The 16792-nt window shown below is 44.5% G+C and overlaps 1 protein-coding gene across 2 annotated transcripts; it reads right to left on the minus strand.

Moving 5' to 3' along the window:
* Positions 1 to 6443: 6443 nt before the first annotated feature.
* On the minus strand, positions 6444 to 16765 carry LOC125550724 (DNA-(apurinic or apyrimidinic site) endonuclease). 2 transcript variants are annotated; one of them, XM_048713792.1, is made up of 9 exons: positions 16168 to 16566; positions 14789 to 14881; positions 14226 to 14370; positions 10088 to 10286; positions 9521 to 9599; positions 8565 to 8626; positions 7824 to 7910; positions 7327 to 7430; positions 6444 to 6750 (listed from the first exon to the last, which is right to left on the minus strand). In XM_048713792.1, the coding sequence occupies exons 1-9, from the start codon at positions 16420 to 16422 to the stop codon at positions 6665 to 6667; spliced, it is 1110 nt and encodes a 369-aa protein (XP_048569749.1). In that variant the 5' UTR covers positions 16423 to 16566; the 3' UTR covers positions 6444 to 6664. The 2 variants fall into 2 exon arrangements, 1 of the variants encoding a protein (XP_048569749.1); XR_007301797.1 differs by lacking the exons at positions 6444 to 6750; positions 7327 to 7430 and having other exon boundaries at positions 7878 to 8384; positions 8473 to 8626; positions 16168 to 16765.
* Positions 16766 to 16792: the final 27 nt, after the last annotated feature.

Consider the following 16792-nt stretch of genomic DNA (forward strand, 5'->3'; position numbering starts at 1 on the left):
TCTTCTTTTCTTCCCCCCTCACTCTCTGTCTCTCTTTTTCTTCGATTTGCTGCGGTGCGGTTTCATTCGTTGGTTTCCTCTTGGGGGAGGGTGGAAAGTTGCTTTGGTTCAGGTGGGAGCGTCCTACGCGGTGCCCGCTGAGACAGCGACGAGTAGGTGTGGTGGATGGGCGCACCGTTCCGGTTGATTCCCCTCCCTGTGGTTGCTCCCCTACTGTGGTCGGGAAGCAAAGGTGCGTATGAGATCGTTCCATCGGGCTATCTTGGGTCGTTGATCGGGATCCTGGGTCGATCCACGCATGCGTTAGAAGCCAGCAAAGGAACACTACCCCGCGATAAATGTTCGGATGACTGAACCCTGAAAAAAGACCTCGATTATTTTTTAACAGTATAGTTGCTCATATACATGAGCATAAAGTCAACCTTATGTATTCATGCATGCATACCCTATCCTTATGAGCACATCAAAAATATTGATGCGGCAACATCTTGAGATTGACAGCCGTCACATGCATCTTTATAGTCGACGGAAAAGTCTTCTACTGAACGAATATCGCCAAAAACCAGAAAGCCTAAAATAAATTTAAAAAAAGAAACAATCACCAGTGCCTAATCTAGAAGTTGAACTCTGATGAGTTTGTTCCACCTTAAGGATGATCTACTCTTAGTTCACAAAGAACTCAGGTTCAAATATCCTACTGACACATATGTCCAATGAAAACTGCTAAGCTTTTTTCTTTTGCTGGGGGAAAGCATTTCATTACTCAAGTGTTAACAGTTTTACATTCATCCGCAACGATAATACTAATCTCCGGTGGTGCGTTTGCAAGCCAACAGGCTGTTCGCTGTTGTCCGCGTCCAATTGCTGCCGTGGCATGCCCAGCTTTGTTCTGCATATTGCTAAGCTTTGTTATTCGACCAAAGGAGCTCAAGCTCCCAATTTTTTTTCGTGAAACTGGTAAAACAACCACCGATCCAACAAGTTCCACCAGGAATACACACCACGGGCGCAGCTACAGCCCAGCTTCAAAGACCGCCAATCAAGTTGACACACAGGGAGACAAATCCCCACAGTTTGAATAGATATACAATATAGGGACATCTTCAACGACAATCCGCAATGAACATGTTATTTGTCTGAAAATCCATCATCTGGACTGGTGTCCGAGCATGGATGCGGAAGCCAGCCTTCGAAAACTAGTCACTATATATGTACACCTTTTTTAACTTAAAAAACAAGTATGATTTATGATTTGATGGAAGGTTACTAATGATAGTGCTTTAATGCACGCATTTTACTAAAGCTAGTATTCCCTCTGTTTCTAAATATAAGTCTTTCTAGGATTTCAATACAAACTGTTGTCGGATTCGGGGCTCCGCTGACCCAAGAAAGATTCGAACTCTGAGGTGGGTGCGAAAAACTCAATCTTCCCAGCCTGCCAGTTCGTTGCTCCCTCGGCCTAGCTCGATGAGCGGGAAAAGAAAGAGACACGGCGGTTTACTCATGTTTGGGCCATCTTGCGGTGTAAACCCCTACTCCTGCTTTGATTAGCCTCGAGGTGGTTGTGGATGAACTAGTACAGAGGAAGAACAACCCCAGGAGGACTGTTCTTGTGCTTGGGTGCGCTGGTGAGGAAAGAGTGAATTCGATCCCCTCCCTATGGTGGTGGCCTTGGTCCTCTTCCCCCAAAACGAAGGCGGAAAGGGATCCCACAACGGCCAAGTTTGAAGGCAGACAAATAATACATCCTATCCTGACGAAAGGTGGTCTTCACCTGCAAAACTTCTTGTCGTGACGTCGTGGTGGGCTTGGTGATGACCTCTGTCCTGCCGTCCTGGCGGCCTTGGTCTTGTAGCACAGAAATGAAAGCCTTTGGCTAATTTCTCGGGACTCCGCGCCTGCGCTTGCCTCTTTAGCACCAAAGAGGAAACCTGTTGTATTGCGCCCGCTGGCGCCCGCCTGGCCTTGGTCGTCATGGCTTGCGTCGCCCGGACCTCGCGAGGTGGGCCTGCATATAAGTCTCCACCCCTCAAGAGCCATTCTAGGGAGGCTGCTTCCTCTCGAGGTCTTGATGTCGTCCGCCTTGCGAGGGTCTTGTGTTATCGATGCTAAAGGTGGATCGTACCAAGCCGCTGATGGAGCCACGCCAGGGCCGCAGGCAGGTAAGTCTGGGTACCCCGGTTTCCAAAACACCTAGGAACTTGTAACACCCACGATGCGGCTATATCTCCCACGTGTCGGAGCACGACTTAGAGGCATAGCCGCATAGTAGGCATGTCGCAAGAGGGGTAATCTTTACACATCCCATGTACTGAATATGAAAGGGATAAAGAGTTGGCTTACAATCGCCACTTCACACAAATACAAGTTAAACATACATCATCCAGAATACAATCAAGGTCCGACTACGGAACCAAAATAAAAGAAGACAACCCCTAATGCTAGGTCCCCGATCGCCCCGACTGGGCTCCACTACTGATCAACTGAAACGAAACAACACAACGAACACGATCTTCATCGAGCTCCCACTTGAGCTGGGTTGCGTCATCTGCACTGGTATCAACGACACCTGCAACTGGTTTTGGAAGTAAATCTGTGAGTCACGGGGACTCAGCAATCTCACACCCGCGAGATCAAGACTATTTAAGCTTATGGGTAGGAAAAGGGTAGTGAGGTGGAGCTGCTGCAAGCACTAGCATATATGGTGCCTAACTTACGCAAACGAGAGCGAGAAGAGAAGCAAAGCACGGTCGAGAAACTATTATGATCAAGAAGTGATCTTGAAACTACTTACGTTCAAGCATAACACAAGAACCGTGTTCACTTTCTGGACTCCGCCGGAAAGAGACCATCACGGCTACACACGCGGTTGATGCATTTTAGTCAAGTTAAGTGTCGAGTTTTCTACAACCGGATATTAACAAATTCCCATATACCCATAACCGCGGGCACAACTTTCAAAAGTTCAAAACCCTGCAGGGGTGTCCCAACTTAGCCCATCACAAGCTCTCACGGTCAACGAAGGATATTCCTTCTCCCAGAAAGACCCGATCAGACTCGGAATCCCGGTTACAAGACATTTCGACAATGGTAAAACAAGACCAGCAAGACCACCCACTGTGCCGAAAAATCCCGATAGGAGCTGCACATATCTCGTTCTCAGGGCTCACCGGATAAGCTAAGCGTACAGGAGCCGACGTAACCCAAGTTGCCAAGGGATGGCCCTGCACGGTGCTCTAGTTTGGACCAACACTCAGAGGAGCACTGGCCCGGGGGTTTAAAATAAAGATGACCCTTGAGTCTGCAGAACCCAAGAGAAAAAGGCTTAGGTGGCAAATGGTAAAACCAAGGTTGGGCCTTGCTGGAGGAGTTTTATTCAAGGCGAACTGTCAAGGGGTTCCCATTATAACCCAACCGTGTAAGGAACGCAAAATCAAGGAACATAACACCGGTATGACGGAAACTAGGGCGGCAAGAGTGGAACAAAACACCAGGCATAAGGCCGAGCCTTCCATCCTTTACCAAGTATATAGAAGCATTAATTAAAATAAGAGATATTGTGATATCCCAACAATATCCATGTTCCAACAAGGAACAAACTTCGTCTTCACCTGCAACTATCAACGCTATAAGAGGGGCTGAGCAAGCGGTAACATAGCCAAACAACGGTTTGCTAGGCAAGGTGGGTTAGAGGCTTGACATGGCAATATGGGAGACATGATATAGCAAGTGGTAGGTATCGCGGCATAGCAATAGAGCGAGCAACTAGCAAGCAAAGATAGAAGTGATTTCGAGGGTATGTTCATCTTGCCTGAAATCCCGTAAGGAAGAAGAACGAGTCCATGAAGAAGACAAACGGACGTAGTCGAACGAATCCTCACAACTCCGGAACGAAACCGAAGCTAACAAGAGAAGCAACTCGGAAAGAAGAAGCAACATAGTAAACAACCATCACATAAACATGGCATGATGCACAATCAAGTATGATGCATGTCCGGTTTAAAGAGGCATGGCAAAGTGCACAAACAAAACTACAAGTTAAGTGGAGCTCAATATGCAACGAGTTGCATATTGACGAAACACCACATGACTTATTTAGTTCTCTCTCGTTTATGTACTCAACAATATTAAATGTGGTTAGGCATGGCAAGAGGTGGAGCATAAGTAAACTAAACATTTAGGCAAGTTTAAATGAGGCCGGAAATAACAAACAACAATTCCGGTAAATCCCCATATGCATTTAGTAATTTGGTGCAACAACAATTTTAAACATTTAAATGTTATTATCATGATGCGAATGACATGTGCAAGTTTTATGCAGTTTTATGAAAATGTTGACATGAACAAGATATGAAGCATTTTTTATCATGGCGGAAACGAAAGGGGTGCCACGGCAACGAATCCGAAAATGATGCCATGGCAACATATCAGTTCTGGTAGCTCATGGAGATACCGATGCAAAAGAAGATGCGACGGGAGCGTGTCATGCGATGAACGGTGGGGTGCTCCCGGTTACCGGGTTCCCACGGGTGGACGGCATGGCAACGAGGAGGAACATGGAAGCGACATTTTTCTGACACGGTGCAAACACGAGCACCTCATGCATCGCAAACATTCGTTCTCGGAAGGTCATCTCGGCGGTTATACCTTTGGAGCGTGCATCTGGGGTGGTTTGGGACGCACAGTGTAGTCGTTCACGATCGTCGTGGGAAGTAGTGGTACTCGACGATGGTAGTGGGAGTAGTTGTTCACGGCGACGGCAGTTGTACATGGCAATCGTGGACGAACTTGGAGGGTCATCGATAGTCGTTCATGGGTCTTGAGCGACGGTTGTGGTACATGTTCTGTAGATGTTCGGGCGGCGGTAGTGGTACACGTTTTGAAGGTGAACTTGACGAATTCGAATCCCTTCGGGGTTGTCGTGGTACTTGGGGTCTTCGGACCCGCCGGTCTCGTTCTTGCGACGTTAGTTGAACTTGACATATTCGAGGGATCTGGGTGTCGCGGTACTTGGCGTTCTTGGCGATTCCGAAGATGGCGGTAGATGTACTTGGTGTCAATATGGTCTTTGGGTACTTGACGACTCCGAACGGGGCAACAAAACATAGTCGACCTTGACGTTTCAGTGTTGTAGTGGAACAAACGTCCGTGTAGCCTTGCCGGTGTAGGTACTTGGCAGTATCCATGCGTAGAGGTACTTGGCAGTTTCATGTAGATGAACTTGAGGTACTCCGGGGCAGAGGTCGCAACGTTGCAACGATGGTCTCGGCGCATCCAGATCGAAACAAGGCCAAGTGGCCTCGAGCATCGCAGATCGAGGCAGCGGCGGGCGCTCGTCTCCTGCTCGAAGCAGAGGCGAGGCCGACGGCACAGGGCTTGGGGGCGCATGGAAGCTGAAGGACGGAGCAGGTTCGGGCGCAGGAGGAGGCTGGCGAAGCAGGCTTGGCGGCGCAGCAGGTGAGCTGGGGACTCCTGGATCGGACGCAGGACGGACCGATCTCGCCTAGACCAAATCGAAAACGGGGCGCAGCGGCGCCGGGGTGCTGCGGATGAGGATCGGCGTCAAAGATGCGCTCCTGCTGGTCGCCGACGGCAGCAGGATGAGGTGGCGTCGGGGTTCACAGCGGTTCCAGGCCAGGCTCCACGGGAACTTCGAACGCCGGCGGAGGCTGGTCAACACGGCGGTGAGCTCTTGTTGGCTGCTGCCGCTCAAGGCGTGCTCGGACTTGGCTTCGAGATGCCGCGGGCCCCAACCGCCTGCGGATACCTACTCGAAGGAGGATGCCATGGAGATACATACTCGCAACCTGATTGTATCATATCTCCAAAAATAAATACCGAACTATCGGCTCTCGTTTACCCATATAAACGACAAGTGAGCCTCTACAAAAGATCAAGCTATGGAAAAAGCATGCACTCATAAACTAGCTGTGTAGATATGAGTTCAACATTTGTTGATCAGTAAAGATAGATAGGTAGGACGCAGGGCTATTAACCATCCGAGGGCCTGAACCCGAGTAAAACCATCATATCACCTTTCATTGAACGAGGACCCTTCAAACACCACCCATCCTTCTACATTCTTCCACGATTTCATGTACTCCCTCCGTTCTGAATTACTTGTCACAGATATAGATGTATCTAGATGTATTTTAGGTCTAGATACATCCATTTCTGCGACAAGTAATTTAGAACGGAAGGAGTAGATCGTAAGATCGGTAGTGTATTAACCGTCAACACTATTTCCTTGGGCAATCTCTGCCCTATTGTATCTGGGTCATAATTCCCATGTTATTTTCATGCAACGGATGTAGATCTTGCTTAAGAAAATTGGCTGCCTGCATTGCAAAACATGATCTATATACTATATTAAGAAACAGAGGGGGCATAATGTTGCCCAAGCGCTCGCATCTGGTTTCTTCCGAAATTGTAAAAGCCAGTCATAAGTGGAACAACTCTTAGAAATCTGAACTTAGATACCAATAGCTGATCACAGTAAGAGTTGAACTCTAATTCCAATCCAGATCCGGACTAGAGGGTGCACCGCAGTAGTGGCCTACAGGTCATAAAAAATGTTTAAATAGCTCATGATAGGCCAAGCGCTTCAACTGACCTAATAATAATCTAATAATCCATGGTGTCCGGTTCGAGAAAAACACAGAAGTTAGCTGGAGCTCTTCGATTCTGGTGCTTCCGCTGCTTCTTTGGAGAGCACAAGTGAAACAGGACAGTGATCACTTCCATAAAATCCTGCCATCATGAAAGTCCACAAATTGAATCAAGGCAAACACACAGACACCTCACATGAGAGTCATGTCACCATTGACTCTTTTGTTTTCATTTTTGACATGAGAAACAGTTAGACATACTAATGCCACAATAAACTATATGGTCAAGCAAACATTAATAAATAACTGAACCTGTTACATCTTTTATAATGATTACAGATTACATGAACACGGCTGGGAACTTGATATGATTATGTCGAGAGATTTGTCAGAACTCCAGCATGAAATGCATCATCATTTTTTCAGATGCACATACGATGTAAATCAATAGGGAATTGTACCGGTAGCAGCTTAGGGCAGTTCCAAATCTATTAGTAGCTGTTTTTTATCCTTCCATGTTATCTCAAAAGCAAATTACATACACAACTATAATTTTCTTTATTTAACATTGAATATATACAGCCAAGACATGGTCCAACCCCCTTAGTTATTTGCAGCTGATGATAGGCAAATAAAATTAGAATTTCGGAAAGACCAAAGGTAACATATCACAGTTATATAATTTATCATCACGCAAAGAAATATGTGCAATACAAACCTTCCAGTTCAATTCCATGACCATGCATTTCACATGAAACAATTCTGTCTTTCAACCCTTCTGAAATAACAAAATAGTCAATCCGCATTCTCTTTCCTCGGTACCTGGAGAAATATTAAGCAATAAATCAGTCCATATAGAAAAAGATGAAATACGTACACTCCAGCATTAGCTGTCATATGTAGTAAATTACAAAAGAACATTGCTTATCAGCAGAACATTAATAATCAAATTCATGCTGCCAAATTCTTTTATAAGTGCCGTGCCTGAAATAAAATCAGATTGCTGAGATGGGGGATAATTTGTTAACGGTAAACATTGAGGACCACATGCTTACAAAGTAACCATATATCTATACAATAGGGATCAAATAACCCATCCAAGACATAAAAAGGAACAGCAGATATGCTTCAATCATGCAGGGTCAAATTTTGATAAGCAACTGAACACTATAATTAATAATCTAGAAGTAATACAATCATGGAAATATTTCTTACTTCCCAACTGGATTCCCAGACCAAGAGAAGCCACACTCCATGTCTTTTTCTTTGTGCAGGTATCTGTAAGCATCTACCAGCTTTCCCCTATACATCCAAATGTTAGTCCATAAGGTGGTATTCAAGACTATAAAGATTAATGCTTCTATGCAACTAACTTTAGCCTTCTATATTTCCACTAAAATGTCTTATTCACCATTCATTGGTTTATAGGTATGTTTTTCAGGCCTGTCCTATAAAATTCCAGACAAAGATGACAGTATGTGTTCTAGCTAGTTTGAACTTCATCCTTTTTGTGTGTGCAAAAACCTTGGTCCATTCTGAATTTACAATGACTAGTAAAGTACTTATAAACAAATTTAGAGGTTGTACCAGCAATATCTATATGATGATATGAGAACTTGACACTGCCCCCAGTCATGTTGAACATTTACCTTACTGAGCATTGAAACAATAATCTTTTATGTTTCCATGACCACAATTCCACAAGATTCACATTTGAGATGCTCATCAGGGCACTTTTTTGTTGCTTGTCTAAATAGAGATGTTAATACGCTCCAGCTATATATCAATGTGGGGCATCAGTTGAGAGAAAACGATGATGGTTATGGTAGATTAAGCATGCAAACTAAATTAAAAGGTTGCATACATTTGTTCAAGGATGGCCTCCATTTGAGAAATGGGGGAGTGCTCTATCAAGGAGAAGGAAAAAAATGCTGAAATATGTTAGTTTACACATACTGGGACAATATATTGCCAAAGCGCTGTCTCTCTGCAAGGGTGAATCCTGGCTGTCCACAGTCCTGTAGGAATAGATGAGACATTCCTTTGCATTAATGCATAGCTAAACAGATACATCAGTAACAGGGTACTAGTCGTCCAGTAGAAGTGTAAAACTGAAAGATGCATTTAAGATAGGCTGTCAGCTGATAGGCCAGACATTGAAAATCTGTTAAGGGTGTAAGGCTCTGTCTGCCATCGCCGTTTTCTGCTGCATTAGGCCCTTAAGTGCCAAATTATGCCTTGGTGAGAAACAGATAAGTCTCACTATGGAGTGTTAAAAAAAACACGACTCTTATTGTTTATTTTCACTGAGACAATCTTACAGTCATATAAAGTATATATTAAATAATGAACAAAAGAGCACACACATAATAACTAACAAATTTATAACTATACCAACACCCAATGAATGTTAGCCTATTTGCATAAGATTGGAAGGTTTCACAAGCTTGCCACTCATGTGTAACAGAAGCAGCTAATTCTTGAAGTAGCCTATTTGCTGCTGTTGCTAGAATATATACTCTAATTTGATAAAAAGTAACTTCAACTGGCCAATTTCTAGGTGTGATTTGCAAATCCGAAAGAGGAAATATAGTACTTAGAAAGGACAAAATAAGCATTCGCTAAACTTACAATAAGTTTAAGATAGAGAAGCGAGAATTTGGCTATCCTCACAAGATAGACATTAGACTAGATGGGCCATATGGGCCAAATCATCCTATAAAAATGTCACACCTAGGAATAGCTGACCCATTTGGATTTGCTTGATAAGCAGCAGCAGCATACAGGTGGGAGTCGAAGGATGCACAAGGGATTATGGCAAGATAAAAGTTGTTTCCAACACTTGAGTTTTGGGGAACATGAACTGGATTTACAAGAATAACCCAGAATTGCATCTTTAAAGCAAATAATACCTCTTTATTTGGAGGGATATATCCATTGAGCTTAGCATCGCTAAAAAAATCAGGATGGCTGACATCGATTTCGTCATGACTGAAAGATTTAAAAAAAGGTTACAGGGGGTTGGTTTGTGAAAAATTTATAAGAGACTCATTCCATCTATATATTGTATAGAGAACATGAATTCCTCGAGGATGGCCACGTAAAGTAATAAAACTTCTCTCCCTTACCTTACGAATTTTCTGCTCAAAACAGATTTACTTGAAGTGCATCTTGTAATTATCGGGGATCACTGATAATATGCAGGAGGAACTACTTATCATTAAGGAGTGGGGATTTGAACCCAAGACCCCATAGACCACTGCCTTGTGTTTGCCACTAGACCACATGGATGGGCCCTAATTATGAAGTTTGGGTTGGCCATATAAAATGCAAATCCACAACTACATGTTTTATTAATCTATGTGGTTTCCAGAAGACTAAAATTAACTTATCATCAATAAATATTAAATAGTAACTTCATGCAAGAGGAAGGCATATATAATAACAACATAAAAAAACAGCAATGGGTTCTTAATTACCTAACGTTCAGGTCTCCGCACCAGATTAAGGGCTTGTCTACTTGTTGAACAAACTCCGACATTCTTTTATCCCACTTTCTTCTTCTTTGAAATGAATTTTCCTCCTCTTTCCACCCGTTGTTTGGAGCATATGTGTTTAGCAACAAGAATGATTCAAATTCCACAATGATGACACGACCGTCTGCATCATGCTTAGTAGCTGAAACAGGTAAAATACTATACCATCAGAAAGAATAATAGTTTCTGCAAAATTTAATTCCAGAAAGCACGCAAAAATTCAAAATGACCACTTTGTTTATCATGTCAGGGCAGACCAACAGCTCCGCAGCCCCACATCTGCTGCACCAGCAGGCACCTATAAGTGATTAGGAGGATAAGATCCCCTTTGAACCTAGCCAATCTGTGGATGTGGAGACAAACCTTCGATGGCTCTGGCGGTGCACACAGCCAGACAGTACAAGCGCTCCATCTCTAGGCCACTTGACCGGTATGGGCCTGGGCCTCATGGGCCAGTATAGATGGGCAACACATACAATACTCCCCCTCAAGAGGGGTGATAGGTATCTATCACTCCCATCTTGTCACACGCTAGGTTGCATTCTCTGGTTCCCAATCCTTTCAAGCAACTGCAATTTGTTGCCATGAACTCATATGCTCTATCTTGATAATCCTAGCATCTAGCTTTTCTTCGATAATAATTTGTCTAGCTCCAAATGTTTGGTTCTATCATGTTGAACCGGAGATTTTGCTATATGGATTGCCGACTTGTTGTCACACCTTCTAATAGGTTCATTCATGCAACAGGTCTTCAATATCTTCAGCCCTGCTAATAGGTTCCTCATTCATAACTCACTCTATCCCTGAGACATGGCTCTGTATTCAGCCTCTGCAGTAACAACAAGTTGTTTCTTGCTTCTCCAAGACACTAGATTTCCTCCTACAAAAACACAATGATCTGAAGTTGATCTCCTGTCATCCAGGCAGCTAGCCCAATCAGCATCAAGGTAACCATCTACAAGAAGGTGTTCATGACTCTTGAACAACACTCCTTTCCCAGGAGTACCTTTCAAGTACCTCAAGATTCTATATACCATCTACTGTTGGAATTGTGTCGAATATATTGTACAAGGTAGGTTACAGTTGGACCGTGTCTAGATAAAGTAGGAGTCGTGTCCTAATAGGACACCTACATCCTAGGCCTCTTATATAATGCGGGGATAGACACACGATGTAACCTATACCAACATAATAGCACAGACATGGGAGCGGTAGTGTGTGCTGGCATCCGGGTGGCCAGGGTGCGGTATTGTGACAGTGTCATGGGGAGGAGCGCCCATAGTCAAGCCCTAGGGATGTAGCCGAGTTCGGTGAACCCCGTTAACAAATCCCGGTGTCATGCCGTGTGATTGTTTGGTCCTCGGATGATAGATGATGCATCTCGCATTATTCTTTCAAGTGGTATCAGAGCTACGTTATTTGGAGGTCGTGGATTGTTGATCCAGAGGAACAGACGAAGGAAATCGTGGAAGTGGTCGGTTTGATCTGGGTAATGTCGAACGATCAAGAGCAATGCTTGGAAAGATCGAAGTTGACGAGAAGCACTGGATTGATGGGAACTCACAAGTGTGCCAGCAATTGGGAGCAGCGGGTCGATTGATCAATTGCACCTGCAGCAAGCGACTGCATACAACAACGACAGCAACCAGATCAGATCGTGGTTCTTTTTAGAGATTGAATCGAAGCCAAGGGGCAGGCCGAACTAGGTCAGACGTAGGTGCAAGCTGGTCCATGAGGGCTGAAGCCCAGGTGAGGCCAGCGCTGCATGAATCGGGAGTAGAACTGAGATTTGTTTGGGATAAAAAAAGAGGACTGAGTCCTCACGTGCAACAACAGGCAAGAGGCAAAACAATCTGGCGAATACGAAAATTGCACGGGATAGTCCATTGGAGACGCAAGGCATTGGAGAAAAGCAACATATCATTTGATTTTGTGCTAAGTGTTGTTTTCCACGGGTCAGGCGTACATATAAAATTCATGGTGTCGACGGATACCAGGTTCGGGTTATGGCAGACAAGGGTGAAAGATTTTTTGGTACAACAGAGATACTTGAATGGGTTGCAGGATGTCAAGCCATCTAAGATGGAAATATCATGTGAAGGATGAAAATTTGCGGAGGATGATTTGGCAGCCTGGAATAAACTCAAGTCCAATGTACATGAAAGTTTGATGCATGGACGAATTCAAGGTGGTGGAGAATATTTGCCAAGGTGGAGTTTATTCGAATTGTGTCGAATATATTATACAAGGTAGGTTACAGTTGGACTTTGAGTTGGACAGTGTCTAGATAAAGTAGGACTCGTACCCTCATAGGACACTTGTATCGTAGGCCTCTTATATAATGCGAGGGTAGACCCACGATGTAACCTATGCCAACATAATAGCACATACACGCAGGGGGAGCCGGCGGTATGTGCCAGCGTCCAGGTGGCCGAGGTGCAGTATTGTGACGGTGTCATGAGGAGTGCCCATAGGCCTCGGGGGTGTAGCCGAGTTTGGTGAACCTCGTTAACAAATCTCGGTGCCGTGCCTTGTGTGATTGCTTGGTGCTCGGATGATCGACTATGTGTCTCGGATTATTCTAACATCTACAACAAGGTGTCCAAGGTATACTTTCTTTGAGAAAGAGATATTCCTTTTCCAGACCTAGCCACTTCTATACCAAGGAAGTACTTGAGTCGACCACGATCTTTAACTTCAAAGGCCTTACTCAGACACCTCTTTAACCTTGCTATCTCTAGTCATCATCACCAGTGAATGATATCATTTACACAGACTGCAAGCATGGTTATGTTTCCTTTTAAGAGTGTCTATAAAACAATGTATGGTCACCATTGCATTGTCACATACTGCCCATCTAAACTTTCAAACCAAGATCTTGGAGACTACTTCAGTCGCAAAGAGTTTTCCTTAGCCGCATACCTCGTCAACCGTTTCAAAAGTCAAGAACCCAGGTGGGATCTCCATGTAGACCTCCTCCTACAAGTCCCCATGCAGGAAAGCATTCTTCACATCAAGTTGATGTAAAGACATTCTTCACATCAATGTTCATCTTTGCTACTAGAGCAAAGGTCTCATCATAGTCAATGTCGTAGGTCTGGCTGTACCCCCTTGCCAAAAGCCTCGCTTTGTACCATTCAATATTTCCTTCTGCATTCTGCTTCACAGTGTATGTCCACTTGCAGTTGACCACCTTTTTTCTTGTTGGAAGAGGTGTTAGTACCCATGTCTTGTTCTTACACAGAGTCTCCAACTCCGCCATGGCCATACGCCATTTTGAGTTCTCCTTTGTCTTCTACCAGTCAGTCAGAATTGACACAGACTAAAGAGAAGCAACAAATGCTTTATAGGCTGGAGCTAGTGCTTCATAGGAAACATAGTTTCCAATATCATTGACATTGAACCCATACCGTTTATTTGGTATCCCCGTTGTTGTTCGAGTAGTTCTCCTCAAAAGCAATTTGCCCATTGATTGACCCTTCTAGTCATCATGATCCCCATCAGAGGAGATGGAAGTCACATCAGTACTACCCTGTTGTTTCATCAGTGGATGATCTTGCTCCCTCGGATGTGCAACACCATTACCATGCTTCCATGAATACACCTTGAGCTGCTCCTCTTGCGTGCGACTGTGTGAAATTGGTGTTGATGCTTTTTTTGTGCGCATTGGTGTGCAGGATTAGGTTATTGCTCTTCAGATGTGCCTTCCGAGTTACAGTTGGCGGATTTCTTTACGAAGGCCCAAACTAAGTGTTGTTGATCCACCTGGGTTTTTTGTGTGTGTGTGTTTGGGTGGGGGGGGGGGGGGGTAGCCGTGTACCCCTTTGTATTTCCCTGTTCTATAAGGGGTTTTCTGCATATTGTACTGCACATGTACGTGTATATATACTGGCCTATGGCCACATGGAAATACAAGTTACATATTTCCTAACACTTACACCCTTACCAAATTAAATCCAATGACATAATCACAAAAATATAACATGCCGAACAGAATGTCCCACTAGAGTAGAGCATGCGACATTTCAAAATATAGTGTAACAGGGGAGACAGCTACTCAACCTCTCCAAACCAAACTTACATGTTCTATCCAAGTTGAATGACACTTTCTTTGGTTCAAACTTCTTCTTCATAAACACAGCTGTGCCTGCATATTTTGAATCTGAAAGGGACCACCACACACGGTAGTCTTTGAAAGGTGAGCTCGACAAAGCACGCAGCACTGTCTGCATGACATCAAGAAGTAATTGTAGAATTACTTAGTTAAGCACAACTAATGCAACTGCTGTAACAACCTACGCTGAAAAGAGAAAACAGATGGAAACTAAGTTGAAATTTATTCATAATTGTTTCCTGCTAAATACACAGTCACCACAACACAGCAATGCTTCAGGATGCAACTGATACAAATCAAAGTCCAATTTTACACAATCTAGAGTAATTTTTTCAAAAAATAGATATACTCTTGCAAAACTATCAGAAATCACCCTTTTCCATAAAAACAGAGTTTTTACAAAGCCATTTCAAGGAACTACACATCTTATCCATAATGCGGAAATCTAATTTCAGCCAGAACCAATGGATCTGACATAAGGGATCCACTTTCCATAACTACAGGGTACAGGGCTACTCCCTTAGTATTACCTGTTTTTCTTCGCGTGACGACGTTGTGTCGTCTTTTAGCTCACTAGGATTTTTAGGTGCCCCTTTGGAACCAGCTGCTGGCATCCGCACTTCCTGGCAAGTGGCAAAGAAGTTCAGCAAAGATCCTACTCACTGATACATACATAATATGCTTAGATTGTTAAACTAAAAAATAAAGTAGACAACCTAACCCGAGAACAGCATAATAGTTGCGATTACTGATTAAGAGTACAAAACAAAACAACAATTTGTGGCTAGGGCAACTAAACACCCAAAAGGACAAATAATAATATTATTAGGCTGCTAAGTTGTCATAACTCATAACAACTAAAGGTATTGGAATTGAACGGAAATAAAGACCTTGGCCTGTCATTTTTACAACCCAAAAGTGGGGTTTGGTATAAACCCAGTTCTACTCTACTGCACTAAAATAAGAACCCAAGGCGGATTTGGATTTCAACTATTGAGCTGCAATTTCAAAAAGAGGCTAGGGTTAATCGATCCACCATATCCAGACATCAGAATAATGTAGAAGGACATAAGTTTTCTCAAATAATGATTCAGCTTGAGAATTACTTCATCGTATGGCCTATATTTTGTTGTAACTGTACTATTGCTGCAAATCAGCACATGGTATAGGTACAAGAACTTGTTGTAGCAGCAGATAGTGGCTAATTGAGCAACCAAATAACTGGAATTGGAACACTAGGACTGACATAAGTAACAGATAGACCAAAAACAAGTTTTTCACATTTTCTTTCCGCAATGTTGCCAACATTAATCCAGGATAAGTTGATAACAAGAAACAGGCAAGTAGATATCAGTTCACTGATTTAAGAATATTTTCATAGCATTCAGTCTGTTTCATAAAATGCTCAACACAACCTCTGCAAACACCACCCTAGCCTTTACAACCATCAACACTGCATGCTCTCTACTCTCAGTGGTACATAGCATTGATGTATTATGAGCAAATATAGCACAGCATGCCAAACAACCAGAAAAATGCAGAGCAGGAATCGTCGGTCGGCATAATCAGTCACCAGCTAGTCAGCTAAGACAACTGGCACCATCAATCTCGCAAGGGATGCAGCACGCCGGAATTGGATTAAACCCTAGATCAATCAGATGGGTCAAACCCTAGATTACCAGAATTGGATTAATCTTGCACAAAAGGACAACTAAGATGTACTCGCCCCAATGTGCTAGATGAAATGCCTGCGAGCAACGGCAGCTCCTGCATGCCACATTGCAGCACACTCGCCTAAAAATCCCTCGGCACAGCACTCGCATTGCAGGCTAAAACCAAATCTAGGGTAGCAAGCAAATCCGGACACACAGAAAGGGTGCTGAATGAAACGCTCTTTGCCTTGGCTCACCTGGACGCAGATGACGTCGGGGTCGAGGCGGGCGACGAACTGACAGAACGCGGGCCAGTCGCTCTTCATCCGGAGCAGAAGGCTGTTGGCGTTCCACGTGATGAACCTGCGTGGCTCCTCGCCGGGAGGGCCGTCCCCGCCGGCGTCGGCCGCGGTGGGGGCGCGGCCATCAACGCAGTCAGAGGTCGCGGCTCCGGCGGGCCTCTTCTTGGCGGGGGATCCGTCCTTGAGTACGGGCTGGAAGAAGCGCTTCATGGCTGGCTGGTGCGGCTGCGCTCCCCGGCAGCCGCCAGCAGGGGAGGGAACACCGGAAGTGAAGTAACGACGGGCAAAATACTTTTTTTTTGCCGATAAAGGGCGCCTTCCGATATCTATCGTAGGTAAGGCCCAAGAAGCCCAGCAGCATCTCAGCCCAAGAAGCCCAGCAACAAACCGTGCACGATGCACAGCCGCCTCCGCGACACTCTCCGTTCTTCTCGCCGGTCCTTCCTCGACGGCTCGACCCCCACCGCGCCGGCGCTGCCGCGGAGCACCTCGGACGGCATGCAAATCAGGACATCCATACACAGCGGACAGCGCGCGCCCTAATTCTATCATATCGTGCCCCAGGTAGACCTCAAACCCG

Source organism: Triticum urartu, chromosome 4 (assembly GCF_003073215.2).
Source record: "Triticum urartu cultivar G1812 chromosome 4, Tu2.1, whole genome shotgun sequence".
Lineage (NCBI taxonomy): Eukaryota > Viridiplantae > Streptophyta > Magnoliopsida > Poales > Poaceae > Triticum > Triticum urartu.